Here is a 24,819-nt window from a genome sequence, read left to right on the forward strand (position 1 = left end):
TCTCAGTGCATTGTGCCTGAGTCTGAGCTTTCAGCCAGCGCTACACATTAGAACTGCTTTCAGCTAACCTATTGTTTCTCCTACTCCCATGTAACTGGAGGAGTCCCAAGCCGGACTTGGATTTCTTACTATTGAGTGCTATTCTGATACCTACTGGGAGCTGCTATCTTGCTCCCTTCCCATTGTTCTGCTGATCGGCTGCTGGGGGGGGGGGATATCGCTCCAACTTGCAGCGCAGCAGTAAAGTGTACCTGAGTCTGAGCTTTCAGCCAGCGCTACACATTAGAACTGCTTTCAGCTAACCTATTGTTTCTCCTACTCCCATGTTACTGGAGGAGTCCCAAGCCGGACTTGGGTTTCTTACTATTGAGTGCTATTCTGATACCTACTGGGAGCTGCTATCTTGCTCCCTTCCCATTGTTCTGCTGATCGGCTGCTGGGGGGGGGGGATATCGCTCCAACTTGCAGCGCAGCAGTAAAGTGTACCTGAGTCTGAGCTTTCAGCCAGCGCTACACATTAGAACTGCTTTCAGCTAACCTATTGTTTCTCCTACTCCCATGTTACTGGAGGAGTCCCAAGCCGGACTTGGATTTCTTACTATTGAGTGCTATTCTGATACCTACTGGGAGCTGCTATCTTGCTCCCTTCCCATTGTTCTGCTGATCGGCTGCTGGGGGGGAGGGGGGGGTATCACTCCAACTTGCAGCGCAGCAGTAAAGTGAGACTGAAGTTTATCAGAGCACAGGTCACATGGCTGTGGCACCCTGGGAAATGAAGAATATGGCTAGCCCCATGGGAAAAACAGATTCCAATACAGGACTCTGCTGGAGAAGCTCTATTACCTGATGGGTTTTGAAAAAAACCCCGCAACAGTGTTCAATTAAAAACCATGCAGTGCTATACAGTCTAATGAATATGTTTTTTGTACTCACTAAACTTTCCACTGACATATTTTATGATCAGAAAAGATAAGATATATTGAAATTGTTTATTAATTAGGGCCCCACTGAGCCCCCAACACTGCTGAGCCCCCGCCGCACGGACCTTTGCATAGCTCTTGCAGATTACGGGCAGATTCAGGCTTAGTCCTCCCTACCTGCGGCAGGTTAAGCTCAGGTGGGGATCAATCTGCACATCACTTCTGTGAATGCCACTGTCAAACTGTAATCACAAAAACAATCCTGTGAACGGGAATATATTTTTGTAGTTACAAAATACATTTTGTACAATATATATCTTTAATTGTATTTCTTTGTGTTTTCAGTATTCATTTCCTACTGATAAAATCCAATATACATACCATATATTTACTTTTTACTAGCACCCGGGACAGCTGACCTATATAAAAAAGGGTAGTGCTCACCCCAAATCTCCCCCAACTGGCCTTCAGGCTGGGCCCCCTTAGCCCATAACAAGGTTACAGATATATAGATACATTGGGGTAACAGTCACCCTGCTATAGTTCCAGGGGTACCCAGGGCACAAATAAGCACTCACCCCAAATCCCCCCTAACTGGCCTTCAGGCTGGGCCCCCTTAGCCCATAACAAGGTTACAGATATATAGAAACATTGGGGTAACAGTCACCCCGCTATAGTTCCAGGGGTACCCAGGGCACAAATAAGCACTCACCCCAAATCCCCCCCTAACTGGCCTTCAGGCTGGGCCCCCTTAGCCCATAACAAGGTTACAGATATATAGATACATTGGGGTAACAGTCACCCTGCTATAGTTCCAGGGGTACCCAGGGCACAAATAAGCCCTCACCCCAAATCCCCCCTAACTGGCCTTCAGGCTGGGCCCCCTTAGCCCATAACAAGGTTACAGATATATAGATACATTGGGGTAACAGTCACCCTGCTATAGTTCCAGGGGTACCCAGGGCACAAATAAGCCCTCACCCCAAATCCCCCCTAACTGGCCTTCAGGCTGGGCCCCCTTAGCCCATAACAAGGTTACAGATATATAGAAACATTGGGGTAACAGTCACCCTGCTATAGTGCCAGGGGTACCCAGGGCACAAATAAGCACTCACCCCAAATCCCCCCCTAACTGGCCTTCAGGCTGGGCCCCCTTAGCCCATAACAAGGTTACAGATATATAGAAACATTGGGGTAACAGTCACCCTGCTATAGTTCCAGCGGTACCCAGGGCACAAATAAGCACTCACCCCAAATCCCCCCCTAACTGGCCTTCAGGCTGGGCCCCCTTAGCCCATAACAAGGTTACAGATATATAGAAACATTGGGGTAACAGTCACCCTGCTATAGTTCCAGGGGTACCCAGGGCACAAATAAGCACTCACCCCAAATCCCCCCCTAACTGGCCTTCAGGCTGGGCCCCCTTAGCCCATAACAAGGTTACAGATATATAGAAACATTGGGGTAACAGTCACCCTGCTATAGTTCCAGGGGTACCCAGGGCACAAATAAGCACTCACCCCAAATCCCCCCTAACTGGCCTTCAGGCTGGGCCCCCTTAGCCCATAACAAGGTTACAGATATATAGAAACATTGGGGTAACAGTCACCCTGCTATAGTTCCAGGGGTACCCAGGGCACAAATAAGGACTCACCCCAAATCCCCCCCTAACTGGCCTTCAGGCTGGGCCCCCTTAGCCCATAACAAGGTTACAGATATATAGAAACATTGGGGTAACAGTCACCCTGCTATAGTTCCAGGGGTACCCAGGGCACAAATAAGCACTCACCCCAAATCCCCCCTAACTGGCCTTCAGGCTGGGCCCCCTTAGCCCATAACAAGGTTACAGATATATAGAAACATTGGGGTAACAGTCACCCTGCTATAGTTCCAGGGGTACCCAGGGCACAAATAAGCACTCACCCCAAATCCCCCCCTAACTGGCCTTCAGGCTGGGCCCCCTTAGCCCATAACAAGGTTACAGATATATAGAAACATTGGGGTAACAGTCACCCCGGTATAGTTCCAGGGGTACCCAGGGCACAAATAAGCACTCACCCCAAATCCCCCCTAACTGGCCTTCAGGCTGGGCCCCCTTAGCCCATAACAAGGTTACAGATATATAGAAACATTGGGGTAACAGTCACCCCGCTATAGTTCCAGGGGTACCCAGGGCACAAATAAGCACTCACCCCAAATCCCCCCCTAACTGGCCTTCAGGCTGGGCCCCCTTAGCCCATAACAAGGTTACAGATATATAGAAACATTGGGGTAACAGTCACCCCGCTATAGTTCCAGGGGTACCCAGGGCACAAATAAGCACTCACCCCAAATCCCCCCTAACTGGCCTTCAGGCTGGGCCCCCTTAGCCCATAACAAGGTTACAGATATATAGAAACATTGGGGTAACAGTCACCCTGCTATAGTTCCAGGGGTACCCAGGGCACAAATAAGCACTCACCCCAAATCCCCCCTAACTGGCCTTCAGGCTGGGCCCCCTTAGCCCATAACAAGGTTACAGATATATAGAAACATTGGGGTAACAGTCACCCTGCTATAGTTCCAGGGGTACCCAGGGCACAAATAAGCACTCACCCCAAATCCCCCCCTAACTGGCCTTCAGGCTGGGCCCCCTTAGCCCATAACAAGGTTACAGATATATAGAAACATTGGGGTAACAGTCACCCCGCTATAGTTCCAGGGGTACCCAGGGCACAAATAAGCACTCACCCCAAATCCCCCCCTAACTGGCCTTCAGGCTGGGCCCCCTTAGCTAAGCTTAACTTGTTCTATTTCCCTGACTGTACAAGACTGGATGATAGTTGGTGTTGGATCAGCATATGTTCTTTCCATTCATTGAAGCCTACCAGGTAAAAATTGGCCTATAGGGCAATTCAGGAAAATTGAATAAAATTGAATTTCCTTTCTGAAGGCCCAGGATCCTATTTGAAGAAAATTCAGTATAATAGTTACTAGTTGGAATATTTGTTGATATACCAGACCATATGAAAAAATATGTACAATGGAGTTTGGCACAGATATATTCTATTCTATTCTGTGTTGAACAAAATCATTTTACCCTCATAATCTTATTTATCAATTTTTGAGTTTGTCATTTTTTTTCCACTACAAATACTTGCTTATTTATGAAAAAAACAGAATATAAAAAAATTGATCTAATTAAAAAAAAATCATATACCTCAAATTTGTGACTTTGCAAACTTGTAAAAAAACCTCGAAACTGACTTGAATTTTGCCTAGGAAATATTTTGTGAATTTGCTTTGAATATTTCAGTTTTTATCACAGTCAGATCTGTTATGTCCATTTGGTTACTACTAAGGTGGACTTTGCTCCCTATAAAGGTATCTGATATTTATGTATAGAGGAAGACCTTGTGTGACTCCTCCCCTTGGCACCGCCCATATAAATATATATATATATGAGGAAGAGGAGTATGTGGGATAAACACACACAGGGCATAAGGCTGAGAGGCAGAGGGAGAGACCCGGTTCCTCAGGATGGGGACCCTGCAATGGGCTTTGGCTCTGCTCATACTCATATGTGGGGTGATAGCAGGTAAGTCTTATAGACCGATATAATATCTTCCCACCAGATTCTATCCCAAAACTTTTCTGCTACTCTTTCATTGGTTTTAGCGTTATTTGTAAATGTTAAAAATGTCTGGCTGTTTATAATCTCTGCATTTATTATCTGGCCCTTGAAACAATGTAGCAGAAGCCAGCTAATTAACTACAGCACATTCTGCTGTATGGTTTCAAAAGTCGTAACCAGAGAAGAGAAAGGAATAAACACCTATTGCTTTGAACAGCAATTACAGCAGTTTCAATTAGTGCATGTGGGGGCTGATTCACTAAAGTGCGATAAATTTTTTTTGCGTTAAATTAGACGCGATAATTAGTGCGCGATTCACTATAGTATTATCGCATGCGTTAAGTCACCATATCGCATGCGTTATTTTTCACGCGACCGCATGCGTTAAATAGCACACAAAAAAGAATACGATCGCATGATTCACTATCACTTTGGCGCACTAAATATCGCATTCGGCTATGTGAAAATTAACACCTACTTCAGGCAGGCGATAATTATACAAAAGTACAGTAAATTGCTTTTTGCAATAAAATATGGACTTACAGTGCTATTTATTCAAGTCTGTGTTTCCCCCAGAGTGACGCAGCCGCCAGTTTGTAGCAAAATGGTCATTTTTAATACAGTAATTTTCCGCAAGTATTGGCGTGTATGGCTAACATGGCGTGCGTTCATTTGCGCGACTATTTATATTTGGCTACAAGTGTTTCGCCAGGCATGGATTCGCAGCGAATTTTTGGACGTGCGGCGAATTTTTCCGCGGCGGATTTTTTCATGCGTTTCGCAAAACAATCTGCCAATGGCAAAACGCATGAAAAAATTCGCCATGCAAAGATTCACCGCACGTCCAAAAATTGACACAGGCGTCAAAAAATAATAGTCGCGGGCAACTATTTTTTTGCCCGCACAACATTTTTGCCGTTTCGTGGAACTTTAAAAAAATTTGCTAATTTTTCACTAAAGAAACCAGAACACATTTGCTCATTACTAGTAGCTACTATTTATATGCTACTATTTATATGCTACTATTTATATGCTACCATTTATATGCTACTATTTATATGCTACCATTTATATGCTACTATTTATATGCTACCATTTATATGCTACTATTTATATGCTACCATTTATATGCTACCATTTATATGCTACTATTTATATGCTACCATTTATATGCTACCATTTATATGCTACCATTTATATGATACCATTTATATGCTACTATTTATATGCTACTATTTATATGCTACTATTTATATGCTACCATTTATATGCTACTATTTATATGCTACTATTTATATGCGGCGACTAAACGCGTGCGTTATTTAGCGCATGTACCGTCAAATACAGCATGGAAATAGTCTTCGCGAGTTAAATAATGCAAGTATGCTTATAGTGAATCGTGCGTTAAGACGCGATCATTTAGACGCGATACAATTTTTAACGCACGCTATAAATAGTGCATGTTTTATCGCACTTTAGTTAATCGACCCCATTGTGTTTATATAGTGCTACTTGTACAGGTATGGGATCCCTTATCCAGAGACCCATTATCCAGAAAGTTCTGAATTATGGAAAGGCCAATTTTTAAAAATAATTCACTTTTTCTCTGTAATAATAAAACAGTACCTGTACTTGATCCCAACTAAGATATAATTACCCCTTATTGGGGCAGAACAGCCCTATTGGGTTTATTTCATGGTTAAATGATTCCCTTTTCTCTGTAATAATAAAACAGTACCTGTACTTGATCCCAACTAAGATATAATTAGCCCTTATTGGGGGCAGAACAGCCCTATTGGGTTTATTTAATGGTTAAATGATTCCCTTTTCTCTGTAATAATAAAACAGTACCTGTACTTGATCCCAACTAAGATATAATTACCCCTTATTGGGGCAGAACAGCCCTATTGGGTTTATTTCATGGTTAAATGATTCCCTTTTCTCTGTAATAATAAAACAGTACCTGTACTTGATCCCAACTAAGATATAATTACCCCTTATTGGGGCAGAACAGCCCTATTGGGTTTATTTAATGGTTAAATGATTCCCTTTTCTCTGTAATAATAAAACAGTACCTGTACTTGATCCCAACTAAGATATAATTAGCCCTTATTGGGGGCAGAACAGCCCTATTGGGTTTATTTAATGGTTAAATGATTCCCTTTTCTCTGTAATAATAAAACAGTACCTGTACTTGATCCCAACTAAGATATAATTACCCCTTATTGGGGCAGAACAGCCCTATTGGGTTTATTTAATGGTTAAATGATTCCCTTTTCTCTGTAATAATAAAACAGTACCTGTACTTGATCCCAACTAAGATATAATTACCCCTTATTGGGGCAGAACAGCCCTATTGGGTTTATTTAATGGTTAAATGATTCCCTTTTCTCTGTAATAATAAAACAGTACCTGTACTTGATCCCAACTAAGATATAATTACCCCTTATTGGGGCAGAACAGCCCTATTGGGTTTATTTAATATTTAAATGATTTTTAGCAGACTTAAGTTATGGAGATCCAAATTACGGAAAGATCCCTTATCCAGAAAACCCCAGGTCCTGAGCATTCTAGATAACAGGTCCCATACCTGTATATGCAGCACTGTACAGTAAAACAATATAGGAAGAGAGAAGACAGGGAACAATGCAATAAAAGCCTATAAATAAGAGAAATGCTTTTTTTTAGCAATTTATTAAGTGTCAAAATTGCAAAAATTCTAAATGCTAAAACACTGAAGCTAAAACCTTGTCAAGATCATGTAGAAGTCATAGATGTCCCTTACAATTGGAAGATCTAAGAGGTTTACTGTTTTTTTTTTTATGCTGGCTTTTGCGGGACAATACAAAAAGTTGCATTTTTTTCACGTCGAAAAAAAGGCGAAAAAGTCAAGGTTTTCATGTTTTTTATATATAAATATTTCGCCGCGTGCTATATTAGCGCACGCTATTATGCACGTAACCATTACTTGCTGAAACCTACTGTTCTGAAAATGCCCATTTCCCTGCAAACTGGCGGCTGCATCACTCTGGGGCCAACACAGACTGGAATAAATCCCACTGCAAAGTCCATGTTGTGTTGCCAAAAGCTCATTAACTGTACTTTTCTATAATTACCGCCTGCCCCAAGTAGGGGTTCATTTTCGCACAGACTAATGCGATATTTAGTGCGTTCATATGTGTTTGTGAATCATGCGTTAGTACTATTTCTATTCGCTAATTAATGCATTGCGATAGTGTGGTTTTTTGCGCATGCGATATGTGGATTAACGCATGCGAAATGACCTTGATGAATCGGGACTTAATTATCGCATGCTTTTTAATGAAAAAAAGCATGCGATAAGTGTTATTGACCTTTAGGGGCCCATTTACTTACTCACGAACGGGCCGAATGCGTCCGATTGCGTTTTTTTCGTAATGATCGGTATTTTGCAATTTTTTCGGAAAATTATCGCGACTTTTTCGTTACCAATACGATTTTTTCGTAGCCATTCCGAAAGTTGCGATTTTTTCGTAGCGTTAAAACTTGCACAAAAATTTGCGATTTTTTCGTAGTGTTAAAACGTCGCGCCTTTTAAGTTTTAACGCTACGAAAAAAGCGCAACTTTTCGCGCAAGTTTTAACGCTACAAAAAAAAAATCGCAACTTTCGGAATGGCTACGAAAAACTCGCGTTTTTTCGCGCAAATTGTATTGGTAACGAAAATGTCGCGATAATTTCCGAAAAGTCGTAAAGGCGCCGAAAAAATCGCAAAAAATACGAAAAAGTCGCAAAATGTTCGTTTTCCAATCGGAATTTTTCCAATTCGGTCGGAATTCGTGTCTTAGTAAATCAGCCCCTTAGTGAATCAACCCCAATGGCACTCTACAGATCCAACCTGGCCAAAAGATAGTCACGATACCGAAGCTTGAATGAATACATAATGGCCGTAGTCTTTGCGAAAAAAAAAACGACTTTTTTGTGGAATTTAATGAAAACCACAAAAAAGTCATTCTATTTTAACGATATTATCGTGTTCAATACCAAAAGTCCTAACAATTAGAAAAAATAAGAATTTTTCCTCATTTGTGGTAAAGCGTTCTTTAATGAATGGGCCCCATAGTAGCCCAAAGCAATTAACTTCTCTTTGTCATTACACTTGGTTGAGGTGAGAGTCTAGCGTCCGCAAGAAATTCCTAAAATAGTGCCTGGGGAACTTGAATATCCAGGTAAGCCTCTTGGAAAAGAACTTATGCCAACAACTTGTTTCTATGGAACTGGCCCATAAATTGGTTCCTTCCTCTGCTGCTTCCTGCTACCTGAGCAGGATAAGACTTGTCCCCTCAGGTGTGAGGGGACAGTCCATTGATGTGCAAGTATTAAATCAAAGATGAAATAAGGTCAGGCTTACCAGGGTGCAACTACCTTGTCAGTTCGGGGTTTGTTATTTAGTACAATGAAAACCAACGAATTTTGCTGGGCACTACATTATAGTTTATTTTATTATTTATTGTCCTATTCATTTCATCTGATGATGAACAATTATGACAATTATACCTATTATCGTATGGTCGTTAAATGAATAAGGGCTGATGGATTAGGGAATAGCTAAGTGTTAATGGCATGACATTACTTTTGCCGTAGGGAAACAAAGTGATAGAACAGAACTGCTTCATACAAATAATGAAGGTGTGCAATGTTTGTTTTGCCCCTGACCCATCAAGAGCTGCCGATTCAGCCCTGACAGATTTTGGTCAGGCGCCCGATCAAAATTTTCTAACCTGGCCGATCGGCTAGTCGTCCGATATCAGCAGCTTCCTGCGATATCGGTCGACTCGCCGACATACCATACACGCACTGAATATCGTACGAAACGAGGTTTCGTACGATAGTATCGGTGCGTGTATGGCCAGCTTTACCCCTTTCTGGATTGAAGACCATTTATCTCAGGTGCCCCTTGGCCACCCCTAAATTAGGGTTAGTTCTATACCCCGGTGCCTTAGCACAATACAGGGTACAGACCCATGTTTAATGAATAACATAATGGTCATTTTTCATTACCAGACTTTATACACCTCATAAAAACCTTTTATAGACAACATGAGGGCTGATTCACTAAGGTATGTTAAAACGATTCACTAAAAGGATACTTGCATTAATTTAGACGTGATGCTGTTTGCGTTATTTAAGTCGCGAAGACTATTTTCGTGCGGTATCTGACGCAACACGCGCTAATTAACGTGCGCCACTTGTGCGACAATTTGTGCACCCTGCGTAAAACGCACGCCATATTAGCCATACACACCATTACTTTCGGAAAATTACTGTTTCCCTGCAAACTGGCGGCTGCATCACTCTGGGGCCAACACAGACTGAATAAATCCCACTGCAAAGTCCTTATTGTGTTGCCAAAAGCTCATGAACTGTACTTTTCTATAATTACTGCCTCCCCCAAGTAGGGGTTAATTTTCGCATAGACTAATGCGATATTTAGCACATTTAACGCTTCACATGTGTGAATCTTGTGTTACTATTCTTTTAACGCAATGCGGTAAAATTAACTCTTCTCAGTGCTACAGGACCAGATGATGAGGAGCACATGAGGACATGAGGAGAGGAGCTACTGCGCATGCGCGGGGTGCAGGGCCGCCATCAGGGGAGGAAAGGGGTACAATTGTGTTTGTTAAGCAAATTGCATAAGTTACACATAAAGTTACACAATTTACGTAACTTCTGCAAAAACTGTTCACTTAAAATTCCCTTAGCTTGCACCAGTACTAACACTATTGCCTCGGATGCAAGCCTTCTCTGTATGGGGCCCAGTCTTTATGTTATCACCGCTAGAATTAGTATAAAACCATCATGGGGGAATATGAAAAATCATATGTAGAAGACTGGCCACTCACTATCCTAAACGTATTGTACCCTGTTTCTCAGTCTGTGATATCATCCAGCCTAGCTACAGCCTGGGGAGGAACGCGATTGGCTGGATGCAGCAGTGCACCTCTGGGAGGAAGTGTGCTCAGTTTTTGGAGCCAAAAATCTAGGGGTGGGCCCAGCAGTTGATAAAGGGAGCCCCTGCTGTTGTTTGCCAGTGTTGAAAGAGAGATACAGAGTGAGCAGCCAGTACAAACTGTTGTGCGTTCAGATTGACAGGATAAGAGTCTGCTGGGCTGCCAGGGAGTACAAAGTCCTCTGTGGAATCTCTGTGTGTGTCCCTTGGTGAGAACAGGTATTTTTACAGTGAGAGCTGTGAAGTTCTGGAATTCCCTCCCCGAATCAGTCGTGCTGGCTGATACATTATATAACTTTAAGAAGGGGCTGGATGGATTCTTAGCAAGTGAGGGAATACAGGGGTAGGGGAGATAGCTCTCAGTACAAGTGAGGGAATACAGGGGTAGGGGAGATGGCTCTCAGTACAAGTGAGGGAATACAGGGGTAGGGGAGATAGATCTCAGTACAAGTGAGGGAATACAGGGGTATGGGGGATAGCTCTCAGTACAAGTGAGGGAATACAGGGGTAGGGGGATAGCTCTCAGTACAAGTGAAGGAATACAGGGGTAGGGGAGATAGCTCTCAGTACAAGTGAGGGAATACAGGGGTATGGGAGATAGCTCTCAGTACAAGTGAGGGAATACAGGGGTAGGGGAGATGGCTCTCAGTACAAGTGAGGGAATACAGGGGTAGGGGAGATAGCTCTCAGTACAAGTGAGGGAATACAGGGGTATGGGAGATAGCTCTCAGTACAAGTGAGGGAATACAGGGGTAGGGGAGATAGCTCTCAGTACAAGTGAGGGAATACAGGGGTAGGGGAGATAGCTCTCAGTACAAGTGAGGGAATACAGGGGTAGGGGAGATAGCTCTCAGTACAAGTGAGGGAATACAGAGGTAGGGGAGATAGCTCTCAGTACAAGTGAGGGAATACAGGGGTATGGGAGATAGCTCTCAGTACAAGTGAGGGAATACAGGGGTAGGGGGATAGCTCTCAGTACAAGTGAGGGAATACAGGGGTAGGGGGATAGCTCTCAGTACAAGTGAGGGAATACAGGGGTAGGGGGATAGCTCTCAGTACAAGTGAGGGAATACAGGGGTAGGGGGGATAGCTCTCAGTACAAGTGAGGGAATACAGGGGTAGGGGAGATAGCTCTCAGTACAAGTGAGGGAATACAGGGGTAGGGGGATAGCTCTCAGTACAAGTGAGGGAATACAGGGGTAGGGGGGATAGCTCTCAGTACAAGTGAGGGAATACAGGGGTAGGGGGGATAGCTCTCAGTACAAGTGAGGGAATACAGGGGTATGGGAAATAGCTCTCAGTACAAGTGAGGGAATACAGGGGTAGGGGGGATAGCTCTCAGTACAAGTGAGGGAATACAGGGGTATGGGGGATAGCTCTCAGTACAAGTGAGGGAATACAGGGGTAGGGGAGATAGCTCTCAGTACAAGTGAGGGAATACAGGGGTAGGGGGATAGCTCGCAGTACAAGTGAGGGAATACAGGGGTAGGGGTGATAGCTCTCAGTACAAGTGAGGGAATACAGGGGTAGGGGGGATAGCTCTCAGTACAAGTGAGGGAATACAGGGGTAGGGGGGATAGCTCTCAGTACAAGTGAGGGAATACAGGGGTAGGGGAGATAGCTCTCAGTACAAGTGAGGGAATACAGAGGTAGGGGAGATAGCTCTCAGTACAAGTGAGGGAATACAGGGGTATGGGAGATAGCTCTCAGTACAAGTGAGGGAATACAGGGGTAGGGGGATAGCTCTCAGTACAAGTGAGGGAATACAGGGGTAGGGGAGATGGCTCTCAGTACAAGTGAGGGAATACAGGGGTAGGGGGATAGCTCTCAGTACAAGTGAGGGAATACAGGGGTAGGGGGGATAGCTCTCAGTACAAGTGAGGGAATACAGGGGTAGGGGGGATAGCTCTCAGTACAAGTGAGGGAATACAGGGGTAGGGGGGATAGCTCTCAGTACAAGTGAGGGAATACAGGGTTATGGGAGATAGCTCTCAGTACAAGTTGCCCCAGGGACGGGTCCGATTGCCATCTTGGAGTCAAGAAGGAATTTTTTCCCCTCTGCGGCAAATTAGAGAGGCTTCAGATGGGGTTTTTTGCCTTCCTCTGGATCAACTAGCAGTTAGGCAGGTTATATATAGGCATTATGGTTGAACTTGATGGACGTATGTCTTTTTTCAACCCAACTTACTATGTTACTATGTTACTATGTTACTATGTATTGCTCATTTGCCTGCTATGTGGGAGCAGCCACCTTTATAAAGGGAAGGTACTCTGGGGCAGGTAGTGCTACCTGGGGGGACTAAAGAGCTCTTGGGGAAGGGACTGAACTGACAAAAGGGGTTGTGGTTTATCCGGATCCAAGTGGGAACTGGGCATCTATAGAGACTGACTGTGCCAGCTGTGGATAGACTGCACAGGTTCCTCAGAGCAGGATAATCAGTTATCCATAAAGTTGTTTTACTTCCATTTTCAACAGTTATATAAAATTTGATATTGCTGCAAAACTGTGTGTGATTATTTCTAGTGGAAATCCCCTAGAGGTGTGTTCCTCAGTGTCCACTAGGTGGAGGCACTGCGCTACATCCCAGTTCCCAGTATCTATAATTCAAAGAGAACAAAGAAATCTCCTGTTTCTATTTATACAGCCCAAATTAAGTGAGTGTGCCAAGAAAGGGTTACAGTATATTGGGTGGTTAATAAATGTTTATATTGAGAGATGTATTGGGACAGAGGCAGGACTGACAAACACAAATAGAAATGCCAATCATTGAGAGGTGGACATTAAGCTGGAACATTATGGGGACTGATACACACACAATAACACCTACCTTCTTCTAACAGAATAACTACAGAGGATATCAAACCAGGATTTGTTGGGTTCCTCAGATTTTCCAAAAATGTTTGTTAATATTGTTTTTTTTTTTAAGGAGCACAATTAAATTTACAGGAAGCATTATTAACAATTAAATGTGTTTCATTTGCAGATCCTAAGGGTGGCACAGCCTGCAACACATCACCCGACAGCAGCACAGCCTGCGTTTCCTTAAGCAGAGAAAACACAACACCCGAGAGAAGCACAACCTGTGTTTGCTCAAATACAGAAAACACAACACCCGACAGCAGCACAGCCAGCATTTCCTCAAACACAGAAAACACAACACCCAAGATCAGCACAACCTGCGTTTGCTCAAACACAGAAAATACAACACCCGAAGGCAGCACAGTCAGCGTTTCCTCAAACACAGAATATACAACATCCGAGGGCAGCACAACCTGCGTTTGCTCAAACACAGAAAATACAACACCCGAGGGCAGCACAGCCAGCGTTTCCTCAAACACAGAAAACACAACACCCAAGGTCAGCACAACCTGCGTTTGCTCAAACACAGAAAATACAACACCCGAAGGCAGCACAGCCAGCGTTTCCTCAAACACAGAAAATACAACACCCGAGGGAAGCACAGTCAGCGTTTCCTCAAGCAAAGAAAACACAACACCCGAGGGAAGCACAGTCAGCGTTTCCTCAAACACAGAAAATACAGCACCCGAGGGAAGCACAGCCAGCGTTTCCTCAAACACAGAAAACACAACACCCGAGGGAAGCACAGTCAGCGTTTCCTCAAGCACAGAAAACACAACACCCGAGGGCAGCACAACCTGCATTTGCTCAAACACAGAAAACACAACACCCGAGAGCAGCACAGTCAGCGTTTCCTCAAACACAGAAAACACAACACCCGAGGGCAGCACAGTCAGCGTTTCCTCAAGCACAGAAAACACAACACCCGAGGGAAGCACAACCTGTGTTTGCTCAAACACAGAAAACAAAAAACCCGAGGGCAGCACAGCCAGCGTTTCCTCAAGCACAGAAAACAAAACACCCGAGGGCAGCACAACCTGTGTTTGCTCAAACACAGAAAACACAACACCTGAGGGCAGCACAGCCAGCGTTTCCTCAAACACAGAAAAAACAACACCCGAGGTCAGCACAACCTGCGTTTGCTCAAACACAGAAAATACAACACCCGAGGGCACCACAGCCAGTGTTTCCTCAAACACAGAAAACACAACACCCGAGGTCAGCACAACCTGCGTTTGCTCAAACACAGAAAATACAACACCCGAGGGCACCACAGCCAGTGTTTCCTCAAACACAGAAAGCACACCATCCGAGGTCAGCTCAACCTGCGTTTGCTCAAACACAGAAAATACTACACCCGAGGGCAGCACAGCCAGTGTTTCCTCAAACACAGAAAACACAACACCCGAGGTCAGCACAACCTGCGTTTGCTCAAACACAGAAAATACAACACCCGATGGCACCACAGCCAGTGTTTCCTCAAACACAGAAAGCACAACACCCGAGGTCAGCACAACCTGCGTTTGCTCAAACACAGAAAATACAACACCCGAAGGCAGCACAGCCAGCGTTTCCTCAAACACAGAAAATACAACACCCGAGGTCAGCACAACCTGCGTTTGCTCAAACACAGAAAATACAACACCCGAAGGTAGCACAGCCAGCGTTTCCTCAAACACAGAAAATACAACACCCGAGGTCAGCACAACCTGCGTTTGCTCAAACACAGAAAATACAACACCCGAGGGCAGCACAGCCAGCTTTTCTTCAAGCACAGAAAACACAACACCCGAGGGCAGCACAACCTGTGTTTGCTCAAACACAGAAAACACAACACCTGAGAGCAGCACAGCCAGCGTTTCCTCTAACACAGAAAATACAACACCTGAGGTCAGCACAACCTGCGTTTGCTCAAACACAGAAAATACAACACCCGAGGGCACCACACCCAACGTTTCCTCTAACACAGAAAATACAACACCTGAGGTCAGCACAACCTGCGTTTGCTCAAACACAGAAAATACAACACCCAAGGGCAGCACAGCCAGCGTTTCCTCAAACACAGAATATACAACACCCGAGGTCAGCACAACCGGCATTTGCTCAAACACAGAAAATACAACACCCGAGGGCAGCATAGACAGTGTTTCCTCAAACACAGAAAACACAACACCCGAGGTCAGCACAACCTGCGTTTGCTCAAACACAGAAAATACAACACCCGAGGGCAGCACAACCTGCGTTTGCTCAAACACAGAAAATACAACACCCGAGGGCAGCACAGCCAGCGTTTCCTCAAACACAGAAAACACAACACCCGAGATCAGCACAACCTGTGTTTGCTCAAACACAGAAAACACAACACCCGAAGGTAGCACAGCCAGCGTTTCCTCAAACACAGAAAATACAACACCCGAGGTCAGCACAACCTGCGTTTGCTCAAACACAGAAAATACAACACCCGAGGGCAGCACAGCCAGCGTTTCCTCAAACACAGAAAATACAACACCCGAGGTCAGCACAACCTGCGTTTGCTCAAACACAGAAAATACAACACCCGAGGGCAGCACAGCCAGCTTTTCTTCAAGCACAGAAAACACAACACCCGAGGGCAGCACAACCTGTGTTTGCTCAAACACAGAAAACACAACACCTGAGAGCAGCACAGCCAGCGTTTCCTCTAACACAGAAAATACAACACCTGAGGTCAGCACAACCTGCGTTTGCTCAAACACAGAAAATACAACACCCGAGGGCACCACACCCAACGTTTCCTCTAACACAGAAAATACAACACCTGAGGTCAGCACAACCTGCGTTTGCTCAAACACAGAAAATACAACACCCAAGGGCAGCACAGCCAGCGTTTCCTCAAACACAGAATATACAACACCCGAGGTCAGCACAACCTGTGTTTGCTCAAACACAGAAAATACAACACCCAAGGGCAGCACACCCAGCGTTTCCTCAAACACAGAAAACACAACACCCAAGGTCAGCACAACCTGCGTTTGCTCAAACACAGAAAATACAACACCCGAAGGCAGCACAGCCAGCGTTTCCTCAAACACAGAATATACAACACCCGAGGTCAGCACAACCTGTGTTTGCTCAAACACAGAAAACACAACGCCTGAGGGCAGCACAGCCAGCGTTTCTTCAAGCACAGAAAACACAACACCCGAGGGCAGCACAACCTGTGTTTGCTCAAACACAGAAAACACAACACCCGAGAGCAGCACAGCCAGCGTTTCCTCTAACACAGAAAATACAACACCTGAGGTCAGCACAACCTGCGTTTGCTTAAACACAGAAAATACAACACCCGAGGGCACCACACCCAGCGTTTCCTCAAACACAGAAAACACAACACCCGAGGTCAGCACAACCTGCGTTTGCTCAAACACAGAAAATATAACACCCGAAGGCAGCACAGCCAGCGTTTCCTCAAACACAGAATACTCAACACCTGAAGGCAGCACAGCCAGCGTTTCCTCAAACACAGAAAATACAGCACCCGAGGGCAGAACAACCTGTGTTTGCTCGAACACAGAAAACACAACACCCGAGGGCAGCACAGCTAGCGTTTCCTCAAACACAGAAAACACAACACCGAAGGTCAGCACAACCTGCATTTGCTCAAACACAGAAAATACAACACCCGAAGGCAGCACAGCCAGCGTTTCCTCAAACACAGAATACTCAACACCTGAAGGCAGCACAACCGGCATTTCCTCAAACACAGAAAACACAACACCCAAGGGCAGCACAACCTGTGTTTGCTTGAACACAGAAAATACAACACCCGAAGGCAGCACAGCCAGCGTTTCCTCAAAGACAGAAAACACAACACCCGAGGTCAGCACAACCTGCATTTGCTCAAACACAGAAAATACAACACCTGAAGGCAGCACAACCGGCGCTTCCCCAAACACAGAAAAGACAACACCCGAGGGCAGCACAGCCAGCGTTTCCTCAAATACAGAAAAAACAACACCAGACGGCAGCACAGCCAGCGTTTCCTCAAACACAGAAAAAACAACACCAGAGGGCAGCACAGCCAGCGTTTCCTCAAACACAGAAAAAACAACACCAGACGGCAGCACAGCCAGCGTCTCCTCAAACACAGAAAAAACAACACCAGAGGGCAGCACAGCCAGCGTTTCCTCAAACACAGAAAAAACAACACCAGAGGGCAGCACAGCCAGCGTTTCCTCAAACACAGAAAAAACAACACCAGAGGGCAGCACAGCCAGCGTTTCCTCAAACACAGAAAAAACAACACCAGACGGCAGCACAGCCAGCGTCTCCTCAAACACAGAAAAAACAACACCAGAGGGCAGCACTGCCAGCGTTTCCTCAAACACAGAAAAAACAACACCAGAGGGCAGCACAGCCAGCGTTTCCTCAAACACAGAAAAAACAACACCCAAAGGCAGCACAGCCAGCGTTTCCTCAAACACAGAAAAAACAACAACACCAGAGGGCAGCACTGCCAGCGTTTCCTCAAACACAGAAAATACAACACCAGAGGGCAGCACTGCCAGCGTTTCCTCAAACACAGAAAAAACAACACCAGAGGGCAGCACTGCCAGCGTTTCCTCAAACACAGAAAAAACAACACCCAAAGGCAGCAATGCCAGCGTTTCCTCAAACACAGAAAAAACAACACCCAAAGGCAGCACAGCCAGCGTTTCCTCGAACACAGAAAAAACAACACCAGAGGGCAGCACTGCCAGCGTTTCCTCAAACACAGAAAAAACAACAACCAAGGGCAGCACAGCCAGCATTTCCTCAAACACAGAAAAAACAACACCCAAAGGCAGCACTGCCAGCGTTTCCTCGAACACAGAAAAAACAACAACCGAGGGCAGCACAGCCAGCGTTTCCTCAAACACAGAAAAAACAACACCCAAAGGCAGCACTGCCAGCGTTTCCTCGAACACAGAAAAAACAACAACCAAAGGCAGCACAGCCAGCGTTTCCTCGAACACAGAAAAAACAACACCCAAAGGCAGCACAGCCAGCGTTTCCTCGAACACAGAAAAAACAACATCCGAGGGCAGCACAGCCAGCGTTTCCTCAAACTCTGAAAAAACAACACCAGAGGGCAGCACAGCCAGCGTTTCCTCGAACACTGAAAAAACAACACCCAAAGGCAGCACAGCCAGCGTTTCCTCGAACACTGAAAAAACAACACCCGAGGGCAGCACAGCCAGCGTTTCCTCAAACACAGAAAAAACAACACCCAAAGGCAGCACAGCCAGCGTTTCCTCAAGCACAGAACCTGCAAAAACTACTGTAGAAAATAAAGGTAATAGTGACATTGTTTATTCTAAGGTACAGATGGCTTGTAGTCATGGGCGTCCGCAGAAAATTTTCCAAGGGGGGGCAAGTAAGCTAGCATCATCCTGCAACAGATAAATATATATATATATTTTTTTTTTTGCAGGATGATACTAGGGGAGGCTAAATATGGCCCATACACAGACTGACCTACAGCTAATGTGACACTTAGTGGATTCACTGCTGACGTAAAAAGTTAACCTCCCAACTACCTCTTGCCGTTCCCACTGACTCCCAGGGATACTGTACAAAAGTGCGGGTGGGGGTGCTTTTTTTTTTACCCTAAAATGTTTAGTATTAGTAGTAAAAGTATTCATACGCGCACTTCTGTTAGGGGATCTGCAAACATTTGTGTTTGGGATCAGTTAGCTTAAAGGGGTAGTTCGCATTCGAATTCACTTTTATTTTTAATGGTTTTTCAGTTATTTAGCTTTTTGTTCAGCAGCTCTCCATTTGGTATTTCAGCAGCTATCTGGTTGCTAGGGTCTTATTTACCCTAGCAACCAGGTAGTGATTTAAACAAGAGATGGGAATATGAATAGTTAAGGGGCCTACTTGGAAAAATAAGTAATACAAAATTATAATAATAATAAAATTGTAGCCTCGCAGAACAATATTTTTGGCCCCCATTTGAAATCTGTATAGAGGCAGAAGAGAAAGGCAAATTATTCAAAAAAATTAATTAGGAAGACCAATTGCAAAGTTGCTAGGAATAGGCCATTTTATAACATACTAAAGGTTAACTTAAAAGTGAACCACCCCTTTAGATGTGTTTAGGTTAGTTTTATAGCAAGAAAGGCAGTGGGTACTGACTCCCCATTATATACAGTGAGACGCAGTCCGTAGTTACAAACCCAGCACATTATATGCCATGAGGAGCAGTGGGTACAGATGGCAGATATTCAGGCCCTGGCACTATAACACTGGCACTGATACACAACATTGGCCCCACTGTAACTTACTATAAATGAACAAAACAATGACAAAAAAAAAAAAAAAATAGTAAGTGCAAAAAACAACAACAAATATATAAACACACAATGAGCTTTTTCAGAGGGAAAGAGTTAACTTACCCTCCATGTGTTAGGGTAGGGGATAGAATATAAATTAAACAATTTAATGTCAGCTAGTGATTCTTTAGAACTGTATAGTACCTGTGGGATGAAATCTGCAGCAAAAGTTGAGAGTTGGTTCTCAGGTAAAGTTACAGCTGCAGATTCATCTTTTCAGTCTTTATTTCTGTTTTCAGTTTGCAAAATCTCCCGATCCCTGTGTGCATCTGTGCTCTGATTGGTCAATTTTACTGTCTGTCAAGGAAGCTGTGCTCTGATTGGTGAATCCACAAGAAGAAAGATCCAATCGGAGCACAGCAAAAACGGGCTTGAGGGGAAAGTGCAGAAACGGAGTAAGGTTTTTGGTTTTTTTGCTACTTTTCCAGGGGGGGGCAAGTGCCCCCTCTTGCCCCCTTCTGTGGACGCCCATGCTTGTAGTAAGTGCAAAAAATAACCTTAATACTTATGGGCAACTTTACAAAAATTAAAGGACATGTAAACCCCTAACAAAAATAATGTAACAATGAACAGCCTCTTTGAAATCTTTAAATACCAGCAACTCCTGTTGTTCAAAGGTTAATAGTAAGGCCGCAGCATCCCCTTAATCACTTAGATTTCCTTTTCCTCCCGTAACTCACTCGCCCCCTACCTTAGGAAACACTCCCTCCACACACCTCCCAACATTTGAAAAATGAAAAGAGGGACATAAAGATTTGGCGCACACAGCGCAGCAATTTGTTTGACCACACCCACTTTTGTGGCCACGCCCCAATTACCATGCCCCATTTAAAAAAATAAAAAAATACTCCTTTGGTGGGATCAGACGCAAAATGTGCTATACCCTCATACTGTACTACCTAAGGAAAACAATACATATAAAACACAAATATAGAGAGAAGGCAGTCAGTTATAAGCAAGTTAGAACTATGTACCAGTTTTTCCCCCCATACACAGTGCCCCCAATGGCCCAATAGACAGTACTCCCATACACAGTGCCCCCCATAGAAAGTGCCCCCAATTGCCCCCATAGACAGTACCGCCCATAAAAAATGCCCTCTATTGCCCCCACATACAGTGCCATAGAAAGGACTCCCCATACACAATGCCCCCATAGAAAGTGCCCCCAGTTGCACCCATAGACAGTACCCCCCATAGACATTAACCCCCATAGAAAGTGCCCCCATACACAATGCCCCCATAGAAAGTAACCCCCATACACAATGCCCCCAATAGAAAGTTTCCCCAATTGCACCCATAGACAGTACCCCCCATAGAAAGTGCCCCCAATTGCCCCCATAGACAGTTCCACCCATACACAGTGCCCCCATATAAAGTAACCCCCATACACAATGCCCCCAATAGAAAGTGTCCCCAGTTGCACCCATAGTACCCCCATACACAGTGCCCCCCATACACAGTACCCCACCATACACAGTGCCCCCCCCATAGATGCTGCTACTTCTTCTTCTCCAGCGGCTCCTCTCCTTATGCGGCTCCTTTTATGGCGGAGCCAGGCCCTTTTATAAGGTTGCGCCCTTGGTTCGTGTGACGTCAATATGCACGGGCGCAACCTTATAAAAGGGCCTGGCGCTACCAAAGAAGGAGCCGCATAACGAGAGGAACCGCTGAAGACAAGGGATGCCCGGCTACAGCCAGCTCATCCCACTGTCAGGGATAGTTCCATGAATGTCCCGCAAATGCGGGCGCGGCAAATCGGACACGGTCATTGCATAAAAAAAGACGCGCAGCAAAAAAAGACGCACAGCAAAAAAAGACGCTGGCGACAAAATCGTTTACAACTACAAAACAAACGCATTTTGTGGATTTTTCGCTGTTTTGCGAATTTTCCTGTTGTTTCGTGAATTTTTCGTCAGAGCGAAACGGGACAGATTCGCTCATCACTAGTTGCAATAGACATATTAGGAAAAGCTAGCTAGGTCAGGGCTGTATAGTAAATGCAGCATGGTGTAACTAATTACTAGGCATGCACAGAATCCAGGAATCAGTTTGGAATTTGGCCAACATTTGGCCTTTTTTTCAGGATACAGATTTGGCCAAATCCAAGTGCCTGGCCGAACCAAAACCTTAAAATCACATGACTTTTGGTTGCATGAACACAGAAGTAAAAAAAAAAGTGCACGCTCCTATTTAACCCTTTAGTTGCATCAGGGGCACTGCTGCCATGAGGCGAGTTGAGAAACTCACCATAGGCGGCAACGCCCCCAAAGTTACCAGGTGCGGCAAAAAGCCACTCCTGGTAACGTTAAGAGCGGAATTTCTGGTTCTTAAAATGGAAATTTGGCTCTGCTAGTGTAAAAAGCACAATGGCGCTCTCTACACTAGTGATGCGCCCCCCCCCGGGGGGTGATTGTAAACCTGGATTTTATCCATCCCCAGAAAGTTATGAATTAAATAAAACAGCACATGAACTCCTATCCAAGAACCACAAAGGCACTCCCACCCCCAACCACAACTGCACAAATCCATGGTTATACCCAGGGTCGAACTGGGGGGTGCAGGGCCAACTGGTGCTTCCACCCCAGGGGCTCCTTGCCCCCCAAGGTGCCCCACCGACCGTGTCCCCCGCACCCTCCGCAGGGGCCTCCGCCCGACATTGTCCCCTTGAAAGTGTGTAAGTGAAACATGTCAGGGGAGGACACCAGAGACATGGGGAGTGGTAAAATGTATTGGGTCTGGGCCGACGGGGCCCACTGGATTTTTTTCTAGTATCCCGGAGGCCTAGTCTGACCCTGGTTATACCAGGGAACCAATTTCCATATAAATACCCTACCACAGTCCATACCATAACCAACTAGAGTATAAGGTGTCCAAAGACATCCTTGAGGTTTTTTTTCCTTTAGCTCTACCTAGCTGAGCAATGTCCTAAGGCAGTGCTGTCCAACTGGTGGCCCGCCAAATTGCAAATTTCTTTCTATCATGTTAGTCAAGCAAAATTAACTTTACTTACACTATGAAAATAAAATAAATATTGTTCCCTTCAGTCTTGGAATTCACAATCACAGGGAGCAGAAAGGGCCATTTTGTAGACACTGTTAGTAACACTGTATTACTCTTGTACATCATTAAATGTCATCCCTTGCTTAATCACTACAGTATATTGAAAAGGTAGCCTTGATAGCCTTTTTTTTTTAACAAATTAACTTCCTTTGTATTGTACTGTAACCTTTATAACACCAGTATCCCAGGAATGTTGCTAAAACTGTTCCCATTTTTACATCTAGGACCCTGTGAATACGGATATGAGAGCGACTCAAAGTGCGTGTGTAATATCAACTTCTATGGCATCCGGTGTGAGATGATTGCAATGGAAATAAGAATACGTATGTTTGGGTTCCTGCGTGTTCAAATGTTGGGATTTAATCAGGCATAACCCCATCTATAGGCAACACCATTATTCAGACATTTTTAGACACTTTAATATGGTTTTTCGACCATAAATCCTAACTATAAATAAAACAGTTGGAGAGAAGGATGAGAAAGAAGAGGGAAGAGAATGAAGACACACTTTAGTGGTTTATACATTTTTGCAATGTTATATATAGTCCCAGAGCTCATTCTTGGCACCACAACAGATGTTATACTAAATGGGTTACAGAAGGAGAGCAGCACCACCATTTCTCATCTGTGCTGCAGATACAACACTGGGCCAGGTTCAGTTCAACGAGAAAACGTTATCTCACGGTTTATCATGTTAAAACTCATGGACGAGATTCAATTCGAGGAGAAAAAACATCTCCAAATTCAGTTCCTATTTTTTCCCCATAGCCTTTAATGGAGTTTCATGAGATAAACTTTAAAGGAGAAGTAAAGTCATTTAGGCATTTTACTGCCAATAGATTTGTCACATTAGTGCCACCTAGAACCCTATATATATTCTGCAGAAAGCTTTACCATACCTGAGTAACAGCCCTAGAAGCTATCTCTGATAGCAGCTGCCATTTTAGCTTGGTATTGGTAGCTTCCTGCTGCAGCTCTAGCCATTATAGCTCAGATTACACATTCCTAAGGGAGGCGGGAGTAAGTTCTTATGCATTCTTATGGGAGGGGGGAGCAAGTTCTTATGCATTCTTATGGGAGGGGGAGCAAGTTCTTATGCATTCTTATGGGAGGGGGGAGCAAGTTCTTATGCATTCTTATGGGAGGGGGGAGAAGGAGAAGGAGGGGGAGAGAGGAGAGAACTGAGCAGACTCAAGCCCCAAACCTGAAGGAACCATAAAAGAGAGGAAGTCAGACACCCTAAGAACATGTTCCCAAAAAAGGAGACAAAAAATCCTGTGTTTCTTTTGATAGCTAACTCAGAGCAACATTTCTGCAAGTGCTTATGGCTGTATTTACATAAACCTTTCTGATAAAGCTTACTTAGGGGCATATTTATCAAAGTACGAATTAGTCCGAATGCAAAAAATTCGTATTTTTTCTGACTTTTAGAACTGTAAACGTATTTTCTACAAAATTTCCATTAATTTGCACAACTTTTTCGTGCTTTGTGACAATTTGTGCGACAAAATTGTATTTGTCGCAACGAGTAGGAAAGTTTCGGATTCATTCAAGCTTTGGTATGGTGACTTTTCTTGGGCCGGGTTGGAGCTGCAGAGTGCCATTGAGCCCTATGGGAGACTTTCCTTGGGCCGGGTTGGAGCTGCAGAGTGCCATTGAGCCCTATGGGAGACTTTCCTTGGGCCGGGTTGGAGCTGCAGAGTGCCATTGAGCCCTATGGGAGACTTTCCTTGGGCCAGGTTGGAGCTGCAGAGTGCCATTGAGCCCTATGGGAGACTTTCCTTGGGCGGGGTTGGAGCTGCAGAGTGCCATTGAGCCCTATGGGAGACTTTCCTTGGGCCGGGTTGGAGCTGCAGAGTGCCATTGAGCCCTATGGGAGACTTTCCTTGGGCCGGGTTGGAGCTGCAGAGTGCCATTGAGCCCTATGGGAGACTTTCCTTGGGCCGGGTTGGAGCTGCAGAGTGCCATTGAGCCCTATGGGAGACTTTCCTTGGGCCGGGTTGGAGCTGCAGAGTGCCA

The 24,819-nt window shown here is 44.8% G+C and overlaps 1 protein-coding gene across 1 annotated transcript; it reads left to right on the forward strand.

Annotated features, from left to right (window-relative positions):
- The first annotated feature begins 4,439 nt into the window (after positions 1 to 4,439).
- LOC116409568 (mucin-17-like) lies at positions 4,440 to 23,526 on the forward strand. The gene is made up of 3 exons (XM_031898248.1): positions 4,440 to 4,497; positions 13,509 to 18,698; positions 23,025 to 23,526. The coding sequence occupies exons 1-3, from the start codon at positions 4,440 to 4,442 to the stop codon at positions 23,171 to 23,173; spliced, it is 5,397 nt and encodes a 1,798-aa protein (XP_031754108.1). The 3' UTR covers positions 23,174 to 23,526.
- The last annotated feature ends 1,293 nt before the right edge of the window (positions 23,527 to 24,819 follow it).

Source organism: Xenopus tropicalis, chromosome 3 (assembly GCF_000004195.4).
Source record: "Xenopus tropicalis strain Nigerian chromosome 3, UCB_Xtro_10.0, whole genome shotgun sequence".
NCBI classification, from domain to species: Eukaryota; Metazoa; Chordata; class Amphibia; order Anura; family Pipidae; genus Xenopus; species Xenopus tropicalis.